The 22369-nt window shown below is 39.2% G+C and overlaps 2 protein-coding genes across 2 annotated transcripts; one reads left to right on the plus strand and one right to left on the minus strand.

The window, feature by feature from the left end:
- Positions 1-8769: 8769 nt before the first annotated feature.
- LOC135151544 (zinc finger BED domain-containing protein RICESLEEPER 2-like) lies at positions 8770-10776 on the plus strand. Its single transcript, XM_064090060.1, has one exon. It carries the CDS (start codon positions 8770-8772, stop codon positions 10774-10776), a length of 2007 nt encoding a protein of 668 aa, XP_063946130.1.
- Positions 10777-15434: 4658 nt separating this feature from the next.
- On the minus strand, positions 15435-20454 carry LOC135151545 (uncharacterized). The gene is made up of 2 exons (XM_064090061.1): positions 20200-20454; positions 15435-20102 (listed from the first exon to the last, which is right to left on the minus strand). Exons 1-2 carry the CDS (start codon positions 20452-20454, stop codon positions 15435-15437), a joined length of 4923 nt encoding a protein of 1640 aa, XP_063946131.1.
- Positions 20455-22369: the final 1915 nt, after the last annotated feature.

Below are 22369 nucleotides of genomic sequence, written 5' to 3' on the forward strand. Positions count from 1 at the left end.
GAATTAGGATTTGAGTAATACAGTCAATTTAGCAAATAGGTGTTGTAATATATTGAAAATTTGTGTGGGGGAGATACTCTAAAACACTGCTTTTGGGCAAAATTCCAAAGATGCTCTGTGACGGTTATAATCAACATGGAGGGCAAACAACAAGAAGGATGAGTATACCTGCATCACTATCTTCTTTTTGATTTCTTAAACATTCAGGATACGCAGAATTTTGGTACATACAGAAAGTATTTACAAGGAACAGTTAGAGATGTTAGTTTGTCGAAAGATTTGGCAAAGTTTTACGCAATTCCAAATGTTTTTGGCGCGGTACCTGTATTCTTGTGGTTTGATATTCTGAATTCGTGTCACCATAGTCTGCAATAGTATTACATGAGGAGGGAGAAGGCAAGAACGAGGCTCCGTTGGTTGGCGGCGATTCTTATCCACTTTGAAATCTCTGTTTCACATTATTGTCACCCATCATCGATAAACGAGAATTGTTTAGGTGAGTCCCGTGTCAAGAAGGCCATGGGCTAAGGTATTATATTAAGGGGCCGTTTGGTTCGAGTTAAGGAAACGGAATGGAATTCAGAAAGGGAAACGAAGAGAAAAGAAAGGAATGATGCTGAATTGTATTACCTGTTTGGTTTTGATCTGCAAACGGAATGAAAAATTATATGATTATTTTTATATTTGATTTTTAAATATTAAATAATATCAAAAGAGTCAAATATATTTACGTTTATAATTTGATATATTTTATCATTTAATAATTTCATTAATTTTATAAATATCTTGACTTATAAATTATACTAAAATTATTTTTAATATTTAAAAACTAAATTAAAATTTATTTTTGATCTTCAAAAATATTTTACATATTATTTTTTAATGTTAATGATTTTTGAAATAAATTAAAATTGAAAATAAAATAAGAATCAGGAAAGAGAAAAGAAATACCTGGTGGGGGTGGGGAATGGATCAGGAGGGATTTTGGGTAAATCTAAAACCAAAACAAGGAAAGGGAATGACAGATTTCATGAAACAAACAACAACAAAGGGAATGAAACGGATTGTTTCCCTTTCCCTTTGTCAGTTACCCCTAACCAAACGGCCAATAATATTATATCACGCACTATCTTACCCTACTCAGACCCTAAACGGGATATACTTTGGTTTGGTTTACCAATATTAGATGCAATACAGCTGTGACCAAGCAGAGTACTTAAAGTCACACATATATTTATATAATTTGTGCAATTGCCTAGGATAATCTTATATATATTTTTGTTTTGATTTTATGCTTCTTTTCTTTAATGGATCTGAGCATTAAAAGAAATATTTTATACCATGTTATTCTAACATCTAACTCATAATAATTATAATTATAATTTTATTCTCATTCTCTATTGATTTTTTGAAATATATTTCAAATATTGTAACACATATTTATAAATTTTTTGTTTAGGTAAATAAATATTTTTTTTAAAAATATTTATCTAAAAATAAAGAGAGCCTAAAGAAATATTAATAAAAAATATTTATTAAAACTAAAAGTTAAAAGTAATAAGGAATACAGACAAAAGTAGTTACATTCAAAAGAATACATGCAATACAACTGTTACGTTCAAAACAGTACTACAGCGTTACTGAGCTCATTCACGTCTTGACTATAATGTCAGCAAACTGCTTATAGCAAAAGTGAACTCTATTAGTATTTACTAAAATTTTCACACATTTGTTTGGGCATTTTCTAGCCATTAAGATTTGAGGTCAGTTTTCAAGCATCCTTCAATCTTGTTTATGATTAATGTACGATTTTCTTTACTGTTTGTTTCACAACTTCAAATCTATAGGTTTATCAATGGCTTCTTCTTCTTCTCCCAACGCTCAAATCGAGCTTGCTCGACATATGGTAACAGCACAAGAAATACAGCTCTTTCTCTGTAACTTTTTTAGTTTCTATGATTTTAGTATTATTCTTTTTTTTCGTTGATTTTAATATTTTTTCTTTCGTTCGTGTAATCATTATATTTGATCCATTTCATTTACTTAGTCTATAACTTAATCCATGTGTACTTGTGATTGTGTTTGCTTATTGTTTCATTAGTAATTGCCGGATCTTACTTTTTCCCACATACACGGTGTTGTGGATGACACTCTAAATAGGATTTATGCGTTGAAACAACACCAAAGCGACCCACAGTTTTTTGTCCAGGTCCTGACTGCCTTCACGAGTGATGCCCCTGTTATCATCACTAAACTTGAATCATCCCTGTATGTATTTGTACATATTTTTGTGGTTATTGTATAGCTTTCTATGTTCATTCAGCCCTAATTATAGGCCATGTTTGCGTATTCTTATATGTTATCAGGAGCCAAAATTTAATAGACTTTGAAGATTTGGATAAAGATGCCATAAAACTTCGAGGAGCATCTTCAAGGTAAATGATTAATTATGCGGGTGGTCTAACCTGTGAGGGCACAAGTTAAGGTGTATTTAATACATCTGTGGAGTGGTTACCAGCTCATATGATTTAATAATGCTGACTACTACTTTTCACTTTGTCCTATTTTTTAATTTTTCTCTTCTTCTCACCTTTTAACACTTTCATGTTTACTTTTTAAAATTTTATTTTTTTAACATATATAGATTGATAAAAAAAATAAGTAAAAGGTATTTTTTGGAGGAACAACTACAAGGATGAACAAACAACCACAACACCTAGCACCTGCTAAGTTGTAGTCAAGGATTTCTTCATTTTAATTATGAAGTGGAATGATGGTAGAATCATTTCTTAAAATGGCATGAGGGCTGAGGCCATTGATTTTATTCTGCTCAGCCTTACCATTATGGACCAACAAATCTCCGGATATTCTTTTAATTTCTATTTCTATGCTTTTAATATTTTTGGTTTGTTCCTCAGGTCATATTACTTCATACTCATAAACTCTGTTAATCCATGACTCAGTCAGAAGTGCATGCAAAGCATTGCAAGATGATAGAGAAGAGCATGATCTAAGTGATCATTCGGGCTTCTCTGGCGAGTTTTATGGAACCTCAAAATTCCTCAGAAAACGAATATCATTGTCTGGAGAGCAGTAAGAGATTGTTTACCAACGAAGGAACAATTGCAAATTAGAAAAGTAGCAGTCAACCCCATGTCCAGTGTGCAACGAAGACCGAGAAACAATTTATCACAGGCTGGTATCATGTCCGTATGGTGCCAAATGTTGGGAACACAAGAATGTTGAAGGTGGTAGTGGGGAAGCTCAGAGAGATTTTAAGCAGTGGATGACATTTGTACTTCAGAGATATAGGAGTAGCTAAAATCTGTATGATCTGCTGGAAACTGTGGCAGAATAGAAACGACATTATATGGAATCAAAGAATTGGGTTTATGACCCAGGCGGATGGTAAAGCCCAATGGGAGCGACCACCGGAAGGTATGATTAAGATAAATACTGATGGAGCCTTATTCGAAGATTTTAACACATACAGCTATTCCATGATAGTGAGAAACCATGCAGGTGATCTAGTAGAATCAAAAGCAAGCTGTAGAAAGGGAACCGTGAACCCAGAAATGGCTGAATTAATGGGTATAAGGGAAGCTCTCAGTTGGCTTAAAGACAGAGATTATGCAGGTGCAATTGTGGAAACTGGAAACAGACTGTCTGGCCATGGTTCAGGCAATCAGGAGCTCAACAGCAACTCTTTCATACCTAGGAAGAGTGACCAGTGAATGAAAATCTTTATTATTACTTTCATTAAAACATTATCCTAATGTTACTTTTAATTTTGTGAAGTCAACAAAGTTGCTCACGTGCTATACAGGGAGAAACTCTAATTCTATAGCTGAACGCTTAGGTGGATATAGGTGGTGATACTGCTCCCATCTTTTATCAAGTAATGTTGGACGATTTGAAGTTTTAATACAAATCTTTTTTTATGGCAAAAAAATAAAAATTGATTGTATTATTTTTTATTATAATCTTTATTATTTACATTATGAACATATTAATAAAATAACAATTACTTCAGTATTAAGATAAGGAATTATAATTTTTTAATTTTATACTTATCTAAAAAGAAAGAGAGTCTAAAAAAATATTAATAAATAGATATTTATTAAAATTAAAAGTTAAAAGTAATTAAGGAATACAGACAAAAGTAGTTGCATTCAAAAGAATACTTGCAATACAACTGTTACGTTCAAAACAGTACTACAGCTGTTACAGCTCATTCACGTATTGACTATAATGTCAGGAAACTGCTTAAAGCAAATGTGAACTGTATGGTCTTGTTTGGAAGTTAGAGGTTTGGAACAAAATCAGAGGTTTTAGGTGTTTTAGAGGTTTGACCACTAAAATAAGCTAATATTAATGTTTGGTAGTTAGGGGATTGAAATAGAGGTTTGGATCCAAAAAGCTAATTTTGAAAAAGTTACTTTGAGGAACTTTTTGGGATTAGCAGTTTGGATCCAAAAAGCTAATTTTGAAAAAGCTACGTACTTTGAGGAGCTTTTTGGATTAGCCCTTTCGGTTTGTGTCAGAAAAAGCTAATCAATCAGCTATTTACCAAACAGTTTTACGAGAAACAGCTAATTCAATCTGCTAGTCAAAACATCTAATTCAATAAGCTAGTTAAAATAGCTAATTCGATCCGCTAACAGCTAACCGCTAATTCCCAAACAAGGCCTATATTTATAATTATGTGTATATTGATTCAAATACGAACCACAATTTTCTTATATTAATGTAAAACTCTTAAGTACATCAATTCCTTTACTGTGATATTTTTATTGATTTCAAAATCTAAATATCAAATTTTTAGTTAGAAATATCTTTTTGGAATTTGAGTACGTAACAAATGAAAAGGCACTCCAGGTTAAATAAGTGATACTCCTTCATAAGTGTCCTTTGACTTTTGATTAGTCAAATTAACTACACTTTGATTAAAATTTATATATATTATATAAGTGAATTTTTTTTATAAAAAATATTTTTGATAAATAAATCTAGTCTATTTTAATATGTAATTTTCTATTTTCAAAAATAACAAATAAATATTTTTTAATAGTTGGTCAAATTTTAGTCAATTTGACTTATCGAAAAGCAAAATAGACATGTAAATTGGGACGGAAGGAGTAAAAAAAGATTATGGTTGAAGAAATAAAAAAAATAAGCAAGTCAAAGTGTAACTAATTAGAAAAATAATAACATTTCAAATTGTTAAGTTCAAAACAAAGCACTTACATTTCATGAAATCATCCAAACCGCTCTAATTAATGTTATTGAGACGGTTAAATAAACAAAACACCAATATTAGCTGCAAATACAGCTGTGACCAAGCATAGTACTTAAAGTCACACATATATTTATATAATTTGTGCAATTGCCTAGGATAATCTTATTTATATTTTTGTTTTGATTTTATGCTTCTTTTCTTTAATCGATCTGAGCATTAAAAGAAATATTTTATACCATGTTATTCTAGCATCTAACTCATAATAATTATAATTTTAATTTTATTCTCATTCTCTATTGATTTTTTGAAATATATTTCAAATATTGTAACACATATTTATAAATTTTTTGTTTAGGTAATAAAAATTTTAAAAATATTTATCTAAAAATAAAGAGAGCCTAAAGAAATATTAATAAAAAAATATTTATTAAAACTAAAAGTTAAAAGTAATAAGGAATACAGACAAAAGTAGTTACATTCAAAAGAATACATGCAATACGACTGTTACAGTACTACAACGTTACTCTGAGCTCATTCACCTCTTGACTATAATGTCAGCAAACTGCTTATAGCAAAAGTGAACTGTATTAGTATTTTACTAAAATTTTCACACATTTGTTTGGGCATTTTCTAGCCATTAAGATTTGAGGTCAGTTTTCAAGCATCCTTCAATCTTGTTTATGATTAATGTACGATTTTGTTTACTGTTTGTTTCACAACTTCAAATCTATAGGTTTATCAATGGCTTCTTCTTCTTCTCCCAACGCTCAAATCTAGCTTGCTCGACATATGGTAACAGCACAAGAATCTATAGGTTTATCAATGGCTTCTTCTTCTTCTCCCAACGCTCAAATCTAGCTTGCTCGACATATGGTAACAGCACAAGAAATACAGCTCTTTCTCTGTAACTTTTTTAGTTTCTATGATTTTAGTATTACTCTTTTTTTTCCGTTGATTTTAATAATTTTCTTTCGTTCGTGTAATCATTAAATTTGATCCATTTCATTTACTTAGTCTATAACTTAATCCATGTGTACTTGTGATTGTGTTTGCTTCTTGTTTCATTTGTAATTGCCGGATCTTACTTTTTCCCACATACAGGGTGTTGTGGATGACACTCTAAATAGGATTTATGCGTTGAAACAACACCAAAGCGACCCACAGTTTTTTGTCCAGGTCCTGACTGCCTTCACGAGTGATGCCCCTGTTATCATCACTAAACTTGAATCATCCATGTATGTATTTGTACATATTTTTGTGGTTATTGTATAGCTTTCTATGTTCATTCAGCCCTAATTATAGGCCATGTTTGCGTATTCTTATATGTTATCAGGAGCCAAAATTTAATAGACTTTGAAGATTTGGATAAAGATGCCATAAAACTTCGAGGAGCATCTTCAAGGTAAATGATTAATTATGCGGGTGGTCTAACCTGTGAGGGCACAAGTTAAGGTGTATTTAATACATCTGTGGAGTGGTTACCAGCTCATATGATTTAATAATGCTGACTACTACTTTTCACTTTGTCCTATTTTTTAATTTTTCTCTTCTTCTCACCTTTTAACACTTTCATGTTTACTTTTTAAAATTTTATTTTTTAACATATATAGATTGATAAAAAAAATAAGTAAAGGGTATTTTTTGGAGGAACAACTACAAGGATGAACAAACAACCACTACACCTAGCACCCGCTAAGTTGTAGTCAAGAATTTCTTCATTTTCATTATGAAGTGGAATGCTGGTAGAATCATTTCTTAAAATGGCATGAGGGCTGAGGCTATTGATTTTATTCTGCTCAGCCTTACCATTATGGACCAACAAATCTCCCGATATTCTTTTAATTTCTATTTCTATGCTTTTAATATTTTTGGTTTGTTCCTCAGGTCATATTATTTCATACTCATAAACTCATTTAATCCATGACTCAGTCAGAAGTGCATGCAAAGAATTGCATGATGATAGAGAAGAGCATGATCTAAGTGATCATTCGGGCTTCTCTGGCGAGTTTTATGGAACCTCAAAATTCCTCAGAAAACAAAAATCTTTGTCTGGAGAGCAGTAAGAGATTGTTTACCAACGAAGGGACAATTGCAAATTAGAAAAGTAGCAGTCAACCCCATGTCCAGTGTGCAATGAAGACCGAGAAACAATTTATCACAGTCTGGTATCATGTCCGTATGGTGCCAAATGCTGGGAACACAAGAATGTTGAAGGTGGTAGTGGGGAAGCTCAGAGAGATTTTAAGCAGTGGATGACATTTGTACTTCAGAGATATAGGAGTAGCTAAAATCTGTATGATCAGCTGGAAACTGTGGCAGAATAGAAACGACATTATGTGGAATCAAAGAAGTGTAGAACCTTTTGAACTTGTGCAATCAGCAGAACTCGTTTTTAATCAATGGAGAAATGCCCAAGATAAATCATTGACAATTATCTTGGGTTTATGACCCAGGCAGATGGTAAAGCGCAATGGGAGCGACCTCCGGAAGGTATGATTAAGATAAATACTGATGGAGCCTTATTCGAAGATTCTAACACATACAGCTATTCCATGATAGTGAGAAACCATGCAGGTGATCTAGTAGAATCAAAAGCAAGCTGTAGACAGGGAACAGTGAACCCAGAAATGGCTGAATTAATGGGTATAAGGGAAGCTCTCAGTTGGCTTAAAGACAAAGATTATGCAGGTGCAATTGTGGAAACTGGAAACAGACTGTCTGGCCATGGTTCAGGCAATCAGGAGCTCAACAGCAACTCTTTCATACCTAGGAAGAGTGACCAGTGAATGCAAATCTTTATTATTACTTTCATTAAAACATTATCCTAATGTTACTTTAAATTTTGTGAAGTCAACAAAGTTGCTCACGTACTATACAAGGAGAAACTCTAATTCTATAGCTTAACGCTTAGGTGGATATAGGTAGGGCTGTAAACAAACCAAACAGTTCGTGAGCTACTCGAGCTCGATTCGGCAAATATTTGAATTCGATTCGTTATTAATCGAGCTGAGCCCGAACTCGAACAGTTCGAACATTATGTCGAGCCGAACCCGAGCTTAAAAGTATTTGGTTCGTAGGGTTCGCGAGCCTATTCGAGCTTTAGTTGTATTATATATATTTTAGGATTATGTGTCCATTTATAATTTATGTTTATTTATTATCAAACTTAAGTATTAAAAACCCTAGTATTATTCTTATAATCTTATACGTTCTATTTAGTTTTAGACTTTTAGTCTTCAGTCTTCACCCACTCCTTCAGAATTCAAACCGTCACTTCCTCTCTGCCAGAAGGAGTTCTGCGGCTCTGAGGCAGAAGTCTCAATTCCTTTCTGATCTAGCCATTTCCGATTAAGACCTGCAGGGTACATACTATAAGTTTGTCAAAAACAGGTATGATTCTTTATTATATCACTCTTAGATTGTAGAACTCGTTAATATGTCAAAACCCTATAGCCTCATACATCTTAGATTTTTGTAAAGTTCCTTATTCATCTTATCACTTTTAGATTTTATTTCTTTTCTTGTCCAGCATGTCATCAGAGCAAATGAGAATGCATAATACCAGTACAAATGACATTCCTGCTAGTGTTGAGAACAATGAGAATGCGGATGAGATGGATATTGAAGAAGAAGAAAATTCTATGTTTCAAAAGAAAAAGAGACAAAAAACTTCAGAGGTGTGGAAAGATTTGAAGGAAATCACTCTTCCAGATGGTACTCTCAAAGCTGAATGTATTCACTGTAAAACAAAGCTTGCAATATTGAGAAGTAAGGTTACCAGTCACATGTCAAGGCATTTACAGACTTGTACACAAAGGAAACTCAACATGAAACAGCAACAAAGACTCAACTTCCAACCATCTTCTTTATGTGAAGTGGCAATGGTGGCTCCTGCACTTACAGATGGGAAATTTGATATGGCTAAGATGAGAAAAGCAGCTGCAAACTGGGTGTTAATGCATGAGCATCCATTTTCAATTATGGAGGAAGAGGGGTTTAATATGATGCAGAAGACCGGAATGCCTGAGTGGGAAAAAATTTCTCGTAATACAATCAAGAATGATTGTGTATCGGTATATGAATTGGAAAAGAAGAAATTGAAGACAGTGTTAAAGAATGTAAATAAGATCAGTTTGACGACGGATATGTGGAAGTCAGGCAATCAAAAAATTGAGTATATGGTAATCACTGGCCACTTTGTAGATTCTGAATGGAAACTTCAAAAACGTGTCTTGAGCTTTATTCATCTGCCTCCTCCTCTTCGTGGAATTGATATTGCAGATGGTATTTATAAGTGTCTAAAAGAGTGGGGAATCGAGAGTAAAGTCTACACAATAACAGTTGACAATGCTGCGAAAAATGACGCGTGTTTAAGAAATCTGAAGGATACTTTTTCTAGAAATAAAAAGTTACTTTGTGGCGGCAAATTGTTTCATGTTCGATGTACAGCACATATCTTGAATCTTATGGTACAAGATGGCCTTTCCAAAATCAAGCATGTCATTCGAGACATTCATGATAGCGTCAACTTTCTGAATATATCAGAAGCTCGACTTAATTTATTTGCTGAAATCGTTCAACAGTTGCAAGTGCCTCATAGGATGCTTATTCTCGATTGTAAAACCAGGTGGAATTCAACATTTATGATGTTGTCAACTGCAATCAAATTCAAAGATGTGTTTCCAAGATATCAAGAACGTGAGCCTAGTTACTATTGCTGTCCAAGTGCTGAAGATTGGTTAAAAGTGGAGAGGGTCTGTAAGATTTTGGAGGTGTTTAATTCTGCCACTAACATCATTTCAGGAAGTGAGTATCCGACATCAAACTTATTTCTAAATGAAGTTTATCGTGTGAAGGTCGTGTTGGATAAAAAGCATTCAGAAATCACAGATGAAGAGGATTTCATGTATAGTATGATTGAAGCTATGAAACAGAAATTTGATAAGTATTGGGGTGAAGTTAATTTGCTAATGGCTATTGGGGCTATTTTGGATCCTCGATGCAAGATGAGAGTCATTGAATTTTGCTTCCCTAAAATGTATCCCGGAAGTGCAGCAAAAGATAATATTTCTAAAGTTCGAGAGGCTTTATATGAGTTATATGATGAATATGTGGCTGAATTTCAAGCTAACAGTGGTGAACAAACAGGTGAAGCACATGATGGTTTCCGAAAAGAAGCTAATACTATTCAAATTTCATCCTCTGGCTGGTCGGAATTTAATGATTTTGTGAAAACGATTGAAACGGTACAACCGTTGAAATCTGATCTAGATAATTATTTAGAAGAAGGGTGTTTTATTTGTGAAGATTCAAAATCTTTTGATGCTTTAGAATGGTGGAAAGTAAATACTTTGAAGTATCGCATTTTGTCTATTATGGCTCGTGATATTCTTGCCATTCCTATCACGACGGTAGCCTCTAAAGCTACTTTTAGTGCTGGTGGAAGAGTCATTTGTTATGGAACAAAAAACGAAGGGGGTGAGCGATTCGTGCTTCGGACTAGTCTCGGTGCGAGATGCCTACGTATCTTCAGCTAGGAGAAGAATCAAGTCCAAAACGTAGTTCTAGTTATGAGGGGTAGAGCCCTTTATATAGGCGCTTCGGAGTCAGAAGTTGGATTGAAGTATGATCCCACGTTTCAGACTTCATATCGAAGTATGCTTCGGAGTAACAGATAAGGAAGAACTCTTATCTTGCCAAGAACTCCGTGACGTTTATCCACGAGAGTTAGTTGTATCGTAGGACTTAGTTTCGTAGCTGGACCTTTGTATGGGCCTCGTGCCTATCCAAGTCTTTTTTACGGCCCACATATATCTGGTTCAGAGCGCCATTGGGCCAAGGCGGGATTCCTTATAATTAAACTGGCTACGTGGGCCTCTGTCGGATCGGGTCGTAATATCAATTAATCCAACCCCTATCATTTGCCCCCCAACTTTCGACAAATGTCGTAGTAATTTGCCGGAAGTTTATAGAGGTTGTAATATTGTATATCGTGTATTTTTGCCGATCCTTCTACTAAAATTAGGTTTCTGGGTGTTCTCATGTTTTCCCGAGGCTAGATTCTATTTTATTGGAATTTGTGGGATTAAATTCCAATTTTTTAGAATTTCTCGAGCCTTTTAATGATTTTCAAAGTAATTTTTGAGAAATAAATCTCAAATTTCCTTATTTTTCCGGGTTTTGATACTTCCCTTTAAGTGTAATTCAGGGAAATTCTTCTTCAGGAGGGAATGCTTCCTGGGCGTGCATTGCAACGCCAAGGAGGCCATTTGGACACCCACGCCCAGGAGTCATACCTCCTGTGCGTCGTTGAGAACCGTGACTGGTGCCTGTCCTCCTAGGCGTTGCAGCACACGCCTAGGAGGCATGAATACGAGCAACGCCTAGGAGACGTGCTCCCTAGGCGTGCCTAACCTTCTCAGGCTGAGATGTGTCCTAGGCGTGCTTAGCAACGCCCAGGAGACATTAATACGGACGACGCCTAGGAGACATGCTTCTTAGGCGTGTCTGTCTTCTCACATTAGTGATTCTTCCTAGGCGTGCTTTGCGACGCCTAGGAGACATAATCCTTTGCAACGCCTAGGAGTCGTGCTCTCTTGGCGTGCTAGATGATATAGACGTCTATTGTGTCTTGTGTCCTTGGCGTGGTTATGGGCGCCAAGGAGACGTGTTTTTTATAAGGCCTACAGGAGTTGCTTCCTTGGCGTGTTTGTATAGGGGCTTTCTTAAAGCTTTAGTTACGTCGTGTCCCGTGGGCGTGCCTGATGACGCCAATGAGACATTGTTCTTTACGATGTTCACAAAATGTGATTTTTGGGCGTCGTTTAATTGTAAGCCCTCACAAGGCTACATTTGGTATCGTTCTCTTGGCGTGCTTAGCAGCGCCCAGGAGACACTGTTTAAACTTAGGCACAATGTAGTGCTATAGGCTGTGGGCCTTAGTCTATAACTTGTCAGGCCTATATTTTGTTCTTTTTCCTATATTTTTCATGTGTCTTGTAGAATTCTCGAGATTCTTCTGGAAAAGGCTTGCCTCTTCAAATTCATGGGCTAACCGCCTGTAGCTAGGCGTTTTGACCGGCCCAAAAGCCCATTTTACCGGCTGTAGGCCGTGAGCCCTAGGGTTCACCGGCAAACGAACCGGTTAAAACTTTCTATAAATCTAGTGACTGAGAGTTTCACTTCTCATTTCACTTCAAAGTTTCCAAAGTTTCCAATTTCAAATACTCTCAAACACTCTCTAGCTTTCTCTAGTTTCCTAGTCTTCCCTTGTTTCTCGGCGAGATTTAAGGCGTTTTTCCGGCAACCTTCAAGGATTCTCCAGATTCCGGCCCATCTTCAAGCGTTTTTTTCAGTTTCCGAGCAATCTTCATCGTTTCTTCATCAGTTTCTGGGTTTCATACCTTCATCCGAAGAATATCAATGGCTGACTCTGCATCATCACAGCAATCCCAACTTTCTCAGCCACCGGCTGGTAGCTCTCACGCTCGCCGAGGTAAAAATTCCCTCGTCCATGCTAGCGTTATTTCATTACGTGATTTGCTTAGCGAGTTTGGTCAGGCTTTTCCCAATATTCACCACCTTGATGCATATAATCACCCCTCTAAGTATAAGCAAAAAGATGTAGATATAATGGCTAAGTTGTTTGGTATTGAACACCCGTATAGGGCCGTGGCTCCAGGCCCAAATGATAGGGCTTGTTACCCTAAGCCTGGGGCCATTAGGGTTTACAAAGAGATGTTTTATGCGGGCTTTAGGCTTCCTCCTCCAATGTTTGTTTATAGGCTGTTGGCCGAGGCCCGGGTGTGTCCAACCCAACTTCAGCCCAATGGCTGGAGGTTTATCTATTGTTTTTTAGTCCAGTGCAAGAAACACAACTTAGAGCCCAGTGTAGCCGTCTTTAGATATTTGTTTAAGTTTGTAAATGCACCAAACAATGAGGGCTGGGTCAAAATCCAATATAGGACTTTGGGCCGTAGTATTTTCATTTCGGACTCGGCCCCCGACTCCTTCCCTCATTGGAAGGGTCAATGGTTTTATTTATACATGGAGGGGGCCGATTACTTTTATTCTCATTTTAGTCGGGCCGAGGATGGGGCCATGAGGTCCCTTAAACTAGGGGTCGAAGAGAGAGTGGCCATAAAGATTTTGACTGAGGACTGCCTCCATCACAGTTCGCTGCTTATTTCTGAGGCCTCGCTCCAAAGTCATGGGCTCAGTGATTTGGGCCCTGAGGGTAAGCCCATTGTGGTCTTTAAATTCGACTTGTCTCTTAACATATTTTGTGAATACTTATGTCATTTTTCTCATTTGTCTTGCAGCCCAAGCCGCTCTTGGAAGTATTTTCAAGAAGCGCGAAACCGCCGCTTCTCAGGCGGTGGTTACCGAAGTGCCTCGCGAGAAGAGGTCGCGAAAGAGGGGGAAGTCCCCAGTTATCGAGAAGGTTCCGGCCTTTCTAACTCCTCGCGAGGTGGCCGTCGAGGAGGACTCAGGCCCCTACGTCGTGGAGTGGGGCCTTCATAAAAAGGATACCGTGGTGGGAGACTCTCGGGCCGCCGCGGAGTGGTCCCGGAACGTGATTACTCCCCGGGATCGAGCCTATGTGGTGGAATCGTCCGAGGACCTCCAGATCGAGCTTCTGGGGGCCCAAGCCGTGGCAACGGTAAGCCCAAAACTTACGTATTGCCTTGTTTTTTAGTCCTTTTCTTACTTAGGCAATTTTTCTTCTTCTAACTGCAATATTTTGTGTAGGTCAATACCTACCTCCAGGTTGCGGTTCACAACCTGAAGGTGGTTAGGGCCGAGAAAACGATCGCGGAACGTGACCGCGACAGTTATTTCGAAGCCTCAACTACTAACTTCGAGCAGTTTCGGAGGGTGGAGGCCGAGTTAGTGGCCGAACAAGAAAAGGTCCGTACCTTGGAGGCGGAATTGGCACGGGTCCGCAGAGAGGCGGTGGAGGACTTTAAAAAGTCCAAAGAATTCGACGATATCCTCGCTGCGGAGTTCGACTCATCCTTTGCCGAGACCTTTAAGTCCTGTTGGGAAAGGATCATAGACGAACTCGGTTCTCAGATCGAGGGAGTTACCTTGGAGCGATTCCCCGTTCCGAAACTTCCTGGGGAGGAGACTCCCTCCCCGATGGCGGTCGAGGATCTCGGGGGGTCGCACCCCTTGGAATCTCAAGATTTGGAGATTCCAACCGAGGACCTTATGATCCAAGATTCCCATCAGGATGAAAAGGATCTTGGGAAAGGAGGAGAGGCCCTAGTCGACGAGGCCCGGGAGAAGGCGGCCCAAGGTGAAGAAACCCAGGAGGTGGAGGCCCGACTTCACGGGTCGACCCAGGAGCAGGAAGACGTCTTTGACGACGGGCTTCCATAGATTAGGTCTATTTTTAGCCCTGCGAGGCGTATTTTTGTAATTATAACTTATTCGAATATTTATACCCTTCGGGGTTTTAACTTATTTATCTAAGTTCTCTTTTGTTCCATCTTTTATCTTCCTGCATATCGCGCATTTAATATTCTTTACTTAGAATATTCTTGAACTAACTCTCGTAAGATTTTAGTTGAATTTGTTAATTCAAATCTCAGAATAATCCTCGGGACTTTACTTTTAAATCAGGATCGATTCAGAACAATTCTTACTTAGAATTTTCAAACTCTGAATTTCCAAACTCCAAATTGTCTTCTAATTAAGATGACCCTTCAGGGTTGGTTGACCTTTAATCGTCATACTTTAACTTAGGATTTACTTAGAGTCTTTTCTCAGCTTCAAGCTTTTCTCCATGTTCAAAACGTTGTATTCAAAGGAAGACACAATTTAACAAAATCAAGGCTAAAAATCCTCGGGACTTTCATTAATATCATAGTAAAAGAGATAAACTATTCTTCAATTCAACTACATGGCAGTGGTCGATATGACCTTATTCTTGTGATAACTACTAACTTCTACTATCATAGGATAAGCATCAAATATAATATATCTTCAAGTTGGCCGCATGCCAACTTCTGGGGACTTCAATTCCTTCAAGGGTCTGAAGCTTATATGAGCCATGGCCCGTGACGGCCTTAATTTGATAGGGGCCTTCCCAGTTTGGGGCCATCTTGCCCTTGGGGCCCTCTCCAGAGGCTTCAATCTTTCTAAGCACCAGGTCTCCTTCTCGAAAGTATCGTTCCTTAACTCGTAGGTTCTAGTAGTAGGAAGCTCGCTTCTGGTTTTCCACGATTTTAGCATGAGCCTCATCACGGATTTCGTCAATCATGTCGAGTGCGAGTCTCATACCTTCCTTATTGGCTTCTGGCTCATAATGCTGGACCCTTGAGGAAGTGTGAGTGATTTCAAGGGGCACAACTGCTTCAGCTCCATAAGCTAGCTGGAAAGGGGTTGCCCCGGTAGAGACTTTACAAGTTGTTCGATAGGCCCAAAGTATTGGAAGCAGTTCCTCGGCCCATGACCCCTGGGCCTTCTCAACTCTTTTTTTAAGTCCGTCGAGGATTATCCTGTTAGCCACCTCAGCCTGTCCATTAGCTTGAGGGTGAGCAACTGAGGTGAAGCGTAGTTCAATCGAGTAATCTTCGCAATAACTCTTGAACTCGGCATTGTTGAATTGAGTCCCATTGTCTGTCACCATGATTCGTGGTATTCCATACCTGCAGATAATATTTTCCCATACAAACTGAGCAACCTGCTTGGTGGTTATCTTGGCCAGTGTTTTGGCCTCGATCCACTTAGTAAAATAATCAATCGCTACCAACAGGAACTTCCTTTGCGCACTAGCAAGTGGAAAAGGTCCAAGGATATCCATTCCCCACATGGCAAAAGGGATAGGAGTGTTGATAGACGTCAACATCTCCGGGGGCTGTTGTACTACCGGTGCGAACCTTTGACACCGATCACACCTTTTCACATATTCTTGGGCCTGCTTAAGCATATCGGGCCAATAAAATCCAAGATGGGTTATTTTGTGAGCCAATGCCCTTCCTCCAAGGTGTTGGCCACATACTCCTTCGTGAACTTCCCTAAGAGCTTCTCGTGCCTCATCAGGCCTTAGACATCTCAAATAGGGAATTACAAACAATTTCCGATATAAGATCCCTTCAATGAGGACGTATTTGAGGGCCCTTACCTGTAACTTCCGTGCATCATCAGCGTTGGTTGGTAGATGACCACTTTTAAGATACAACTTGATTTCATCCATCCAGGTGGCTCCCGTGTCAATTGGAGCAACCAACTTAGCATCGATGCTTGGGGTTCTCATAACCTGATAATAAACACTTCCCGAGCATACCTCATCATCAGAGGAAGCAAATTGAGACAAGGCATCAGCTTTAGTGTTCTCCTCTCTTGGCACATATTCTACAATGCACTCTTCAAATAATGCCATTTGAGTCTTAACAATCCTCGGGTATCTGAGCATCGTATCTTCCCGAGCTTCAAACTCGCCATTTACTTGGAAAACTACAAGCTTCGAGTCACCACAGACCATCAAATTCTTTACCCTCAGGGTTCTGGCTAATCCAAGCCCAGCTGTTAAAGCCTCGTATTCAGCCTCGTTGTTGGTAGTTGGGAAGTCCAACTTGATAGCGTATTCCACAGTAAAGCCATCGGGGCTTTGGAGCACGAGTCCTGCACCACTACCTTTTGTTTTTGAAGCCCCGTCAAAAAATAGCAGCCAGTATTCTTTAGGTTTCTCTTCCTTGGTGGGCTCTTTTACCTTGTCTTCCTGCCCCCCGACTTCCTTGTTGTTAATGGTACATTCGACGAGGAAGTCAGCTAAAGCCTGTGCTTTAATCGCCGTTCGAGGCTTGTATCGGATCACCGAGTAATTGAGCTCTGCTCCATGCAAAACTTTGCTCACGTAGTACACTGGTTTTTGAATTTTCAACTCCTCTCGAACTAATACAGCACTCAGTGCTTGTTCTGAAACTGGTAGATATACATACAAGGTCTCACCATCAATGGGCTTTGATAGGAGAGGTGGCTCTGCCATGTACTTCTTCAGTTCCTCAAAAGCTACTTGGCTCTCTTCTGTCCATTCGAAATTCTTAACCTTTTTCAAGGCTTTGAAGAAGGGTAAGCATTTGTCTCCTGACTTGGATACAAATCTTCCCAGGGCCGCAATCCTTACTGTCAACGTCTGTACATCCCTTACACTCTTGGGAGGTTCCATATCGAGGATGGCTTTTATTTTGTCAGGGTTGGCCTCAATACCACGTTTGGAGACCATTAAACCAAGAAACTTCCCGGAACCAACCCCAAAGGCACACTTGGCCGGGTTTAACATCATCTTATGCGTCCTCAGGACTTCAAAAGCTTCTTTCAAATGTTCGAGGTGATCCGATTTATTTAAGCTTTTCACCAGCATATCATCAACGTATACTTCCATAGTTTTGCCTATCAGATGTTTGAACATCTTGTTTGCTAAGCGTTGGTATGTGGCTCCTGCATTCTTAAGTCCAAATGCCATAACCAAATAACAAAATACACCAAAGTCTGTAATGAATGATACCTTGGGGACGTCGTCTTTGTCCATCCGGATCTGATTATATCCGCTGAACCCGTCCATAAAACTTAGCATCTCATGGCCAGCGGTGTCATCTATTAGCGTGTCTATCCTTGGAAGGGGGAAACAATCCTTGGGACAAGCATCATTCAGATCAGTGAAGTCTACGCACATTCTCCACTTTCCATTGGCCTTCTTGACCATAACAGGGTTAGCTAACCACTCAGGAAATTGAATTTCCTCAATAAATCCGGCTTCCAACAACTTATCGACCTCCTGTTTAATGGCTTCCTGCCTTTCGGGAGCGATATTCCTCTTCTTTTGCTTAATTGGTTTCCTATCAGGATTCACATTCAGTTTATGAGTCATGAATAAGGGATCAATACCTGGCATGTCAGCCGCTGTCCAAGCAAAAACATCCCGATTGTTCCTCAAGAACCTCACTAGTTCTTGCTTCAAGTCTTCCTGAAGTAAGGCTCCAACATAAGTAACCTTTTCGGGTTCCTCAGTATGCAATGGGACTGGAATCAGGTCTTCGGCGGGCTTGCCTCTTCTTTCTTCCTCCTTTCGGACATCGAGATCCTCTATGGGTAGTACTTGCCCCCCGGCTCCGCCAGACCTTAGTGGCCCAATATAACAGCTTCGGGCCATTTTCTGATATCCCAATTCTTCTCCAATTCCGTTCCTAGTTGGGAATTTAATCTTCATGTGGTAAGTGGACGGGATTGCCCTAAAAGCGTGTGTCCCAGTCCTCCCAAGGATGGCATTATAGGTTGATGAGGCTTTAACGACCAAGAAATTTACCATACAGGTGGCTTGTCTAGGTTCGGTACCCATGGTTACAGGAAGTTGGATCATGCCTTCAATCTTAGTTTCCACATTGTTGAAGCCATATATAGGCATATCCGAGGGTGTTAGTTGAGTATCGGAATATCCCATCTTTTCATAGGCATCATAAAACAAGATATCTCCATTATCAACAAGCACTCTCTTTACGGACGAGTTTCCAATCACCGGTGTAATTACTAAGGGGTCATCATGGGGGAACTTTACCTTCTCGAGGTCAACGTTATCGAATGCCATTGCATAGTCAATTTTTGCCCGCTTCGGAGGTTCTCCAACTATATTCATCACTTCCCTTGCATAAGCTTTTCTTGAATTGCTTGAAGTGCCTGCGGCCGTAGGCCCTCCGGAGATTATGTTGATCACAGGGCCTCGAGGCTGAGCTCTCTTATCATCATTGTCTCTTCCACGACTGTCATTGTCCCGATAATTTTTATCTCCATCCTTGGTGAACTTAGACAACTTACCTCTTCGGATCAAGAATTCGATTTCATCTTTCAATTGCCGACAATCATCGGTCTTATGCCCCGTGTCTTTGTGGAATCGACAATACAAATCCTTGTTTCGTTTCTCGGGGTCGGTCCTTATGGGCTTCGGCCATCGGACACTCTCATCCTTTTCGATCTCCATTAGGATTTGACTTCTTGGGGCATTGAGTCCTACCTTCTTTTTAGCAGGCGACTTCTCATCATCATCCTTTTTGGCATATTTATTCTCAGCGTTATACTCGGCATCATTCCCACGTTTCTTAAAGTTAGTGTTTGGCCCTTGGTTACTCTGGGATTTCCTTAGGCTTTCCTCTGCCTTAATATACTTCCCGGCTCTCTCTTGTAAGTCGTTCATATTATCAGGGGCTCTTTTGGCTAGAGATCGACGAAAATTGTCATCAGTGGTACCCTGCTGGAGTGCAATCATGGCTACCTTCTGATCCAGGTCCGGGACCTTCAAGGCTTCTTTGGTAAAACGATTCATATACTCCCGAAGTGATTCGTTTTTACCCTGGTGTAAATTCATTAATGAGGCGGAGCTTTTGGCGTGAGTTTTGCTTCCAACGAATTGTCCTATGAAGGCCCTGCTCAGGTCAGCAAAACAGGAAATAGAGTTTGGAGGTAAGCGACTGTACCAGTGCTGAGCCATTCCGCTCAAAGTTTGAGGAAAAGCACGGCACTTGATTGCTTCCGTAACGGGTTGGAGTAACAGAGCATTCATGAAGGTTCGAACGTGGTTGGCGGGATGACCCGTGCCATCATAAGCTTTAATGGTTGGGAGCTTAAATTTTCGAGAGATTCTTGCACCCATGATTTCTTGCGTAAAAGGGGGAACGGGGTTATCGGGATCACCTGCTGGTAACAAGTGAATCTGATTCATGACATTCTGACGAGGGTTTTCATCTCTTGGTTCCGGAGGCGGCAACCTCGCCTGGTCCCTCTTTAATCGTGCAATTTCCTCCTCGTAAGCACGGATTCGATCCTCATAGGCTTGGTTCGTTGCTCCCCGGAGCTCATTAGCCTCCTGCCTATGGCGGCATCGACGGTGTCGAGTATGATCGGTATCTCTTCTCCTTCGAGGGGGAGTCTTGCTCCGATTCAGAGGAGTCGTAATCAGTTACGTGCACATAGTCATCACCCGTGCCTCCACGAGTGGTTGTCGTGACGGTTGAATAATGCGTGCCGGCGTCAGTGACGGTTGCAATTACTCGAGTCAGAGGGGGCAGCGAGCCAAAAGTCAGGGGAGCGGTAGTTTGAGCAATGGTCGTACCGAGCGGGAGGGAAGTAGTTACAGGGGTTGATTCAGTCGAGACTCCGGTGGTGGTTCTGCTGCGTGGAACATGGATTTCAGAACGTGGTCCGGTTGGGTTCGTCATGGTTGTTGTTTCGGCTTCCCACAGACGGCGCCAAATGTTATGGAACAAAAAACGAAGGGGGTGAGCGATTCGTGCTTCGGACTGGTCTCGGTGCGAGATGCCTACGTATCTTCTGCTAGGAGAAGAATCAAGTCCAAAACGTAGTTCTAGTTATGAGGGGTAGAGCCCTTTATATAGACGCTTCGGAGTCAGAAGTTGGATTGAAGTATGATCCCACGTTTCAGACTTCATATCGAAGTATGCTTCGGAGTAACAGATAAGGAAGAACTCTTATCTTGCCATGAACTCCGTGACGTTTATCCACGAGAGTTAGTTGTATCGTAGGACTTAGTTTCGTAGCTGGACCTTTGTATGGGCCTCGTGCCTATCCAAGTCTTTTTTACGGCCCACATATATCTGGTTCAGAGCGCCATTGGGCCAAGGCGGGAATCCTTATAATTAAACTGGCTACGTGGGCCTCTGTCGGATCGGGTCGTAATATCAATTAATCCAACCCCTATCATCATTGATACATATCGTGCTTCATTATCCCCTGAAACAGTCCAAGTACTTCTTTGTGGAGAAGATTGGTGTCGCAGTCTTCATGGGATTAAAAGAAAGAACAAGGTATAATTTATATTAAATTTCTCACATAAATCAAACTATTTATTTTGACGGAATCGTGATATTTATTATATATTGATCATATATTTTACTTGACGAGGAGAAGAAACCAATCGAAATTTTGCTGCCTAATATTGGATGAGTGCTAAATAGTTATGATTTTGTCATTCTGAACTCTCAAGGTTAGTCATCTTTTATCCTATCACCTATATAAGTTATATGAGTATGTGCTTTATGGCATTTCAGGTTCTTAATTTCTATTTATTTTCATTTCAGGCTTCAGCATAAAGTTTCAGACAGTTAGTATATGCAGGGGCAATGAAGTTTGGTTATTGGCTTATTGCATAATATCTCAATTCCCATTTTAATTACTAATGTTTGGACCAGAACTATCTTAGTTGAACTTTTTCTATTTTTGATGGCCGGTTGTGCCTTTTGGAATTAAATATTATTAGTTGCTATGTTTATTGAATCTGCCTTTAAAATTATGTAAAACATGGTGAATCGTTGGTGGAAGTATTTTTTTGGTTGCTGATGTTGCAATTTGGTTTTGTTTTGTTTGAATTTTTCTGTTGCTGGCTTGCTGCTACTAAGGTATCTGGAGTTTTGTTGATGATGTTTTTTGCATAATGGTGTTTACATATGATTTGATTTGTGGGAATTTCTCACTGGGAAACATAGTAAGAAGATTGGTGGTGCACTGGTGCCACTGTGCTGTTTTGGCACAACCAAATTATGATGCATGGTTTGTCATTTTAATTTATACGTTTATTCTGCTTCCTGCATCTCCTGCCTTCCTCTGCTTGCTTTATTTCTTTTATATCTTTTAGTGCTAAGTTTGCTTTTCTTATTTGTGTATTCGTTTGCCAGATTTTGGTGGTGTTGGGTTTGATTTTCGCTGCATTTCGGTCTGGCATTGATCTTTGCTTGGACTTCTTCTTTTTTTAGTTTTTTGTGTGGTTTTTTCGGAGTTACTTGTAAAATTTGTTTTATCATTTTGTAGTTTTTTTCGAGCTTTCGAACCGAACTCGAGTTTATCGAATATTTGTCGAGTCGAGCTTCGAGCTTAAAATTTTAGGCTCGATCGAACCCGAGCTTCGAATTTTTGGACCGAGCCGAACTCGAGCCTATCACTATTTGACTCGGCTCGGCTCGTTTACAGCCCTAGATATAGGTGGTGATACTGCTCCCATATTTTATTAAGTAATGTTGGACGATTTGAAGTTTTAATACAAATCTTTTTTTATGGCAAAAAAAATAAAAATTGATTGTATTATTTTTTATTATAATCTTTATTATTTACATTATGAAC

Source organism: Daucus carota, chromosome 3 (genome assembly GCF_001625215.2).
Source record: "Daucus carota subsp. sativus chromosome 3, DH1 v3.0, whole genome shotgun sequence".
Classification (NCBI taxonomy): domain Eukaryota; kingdom Viridiplantae; phylum Streptophyta; class Magnoliopsida; order Apiales; family Apiaceae; genus Daucus; species Daucus carota.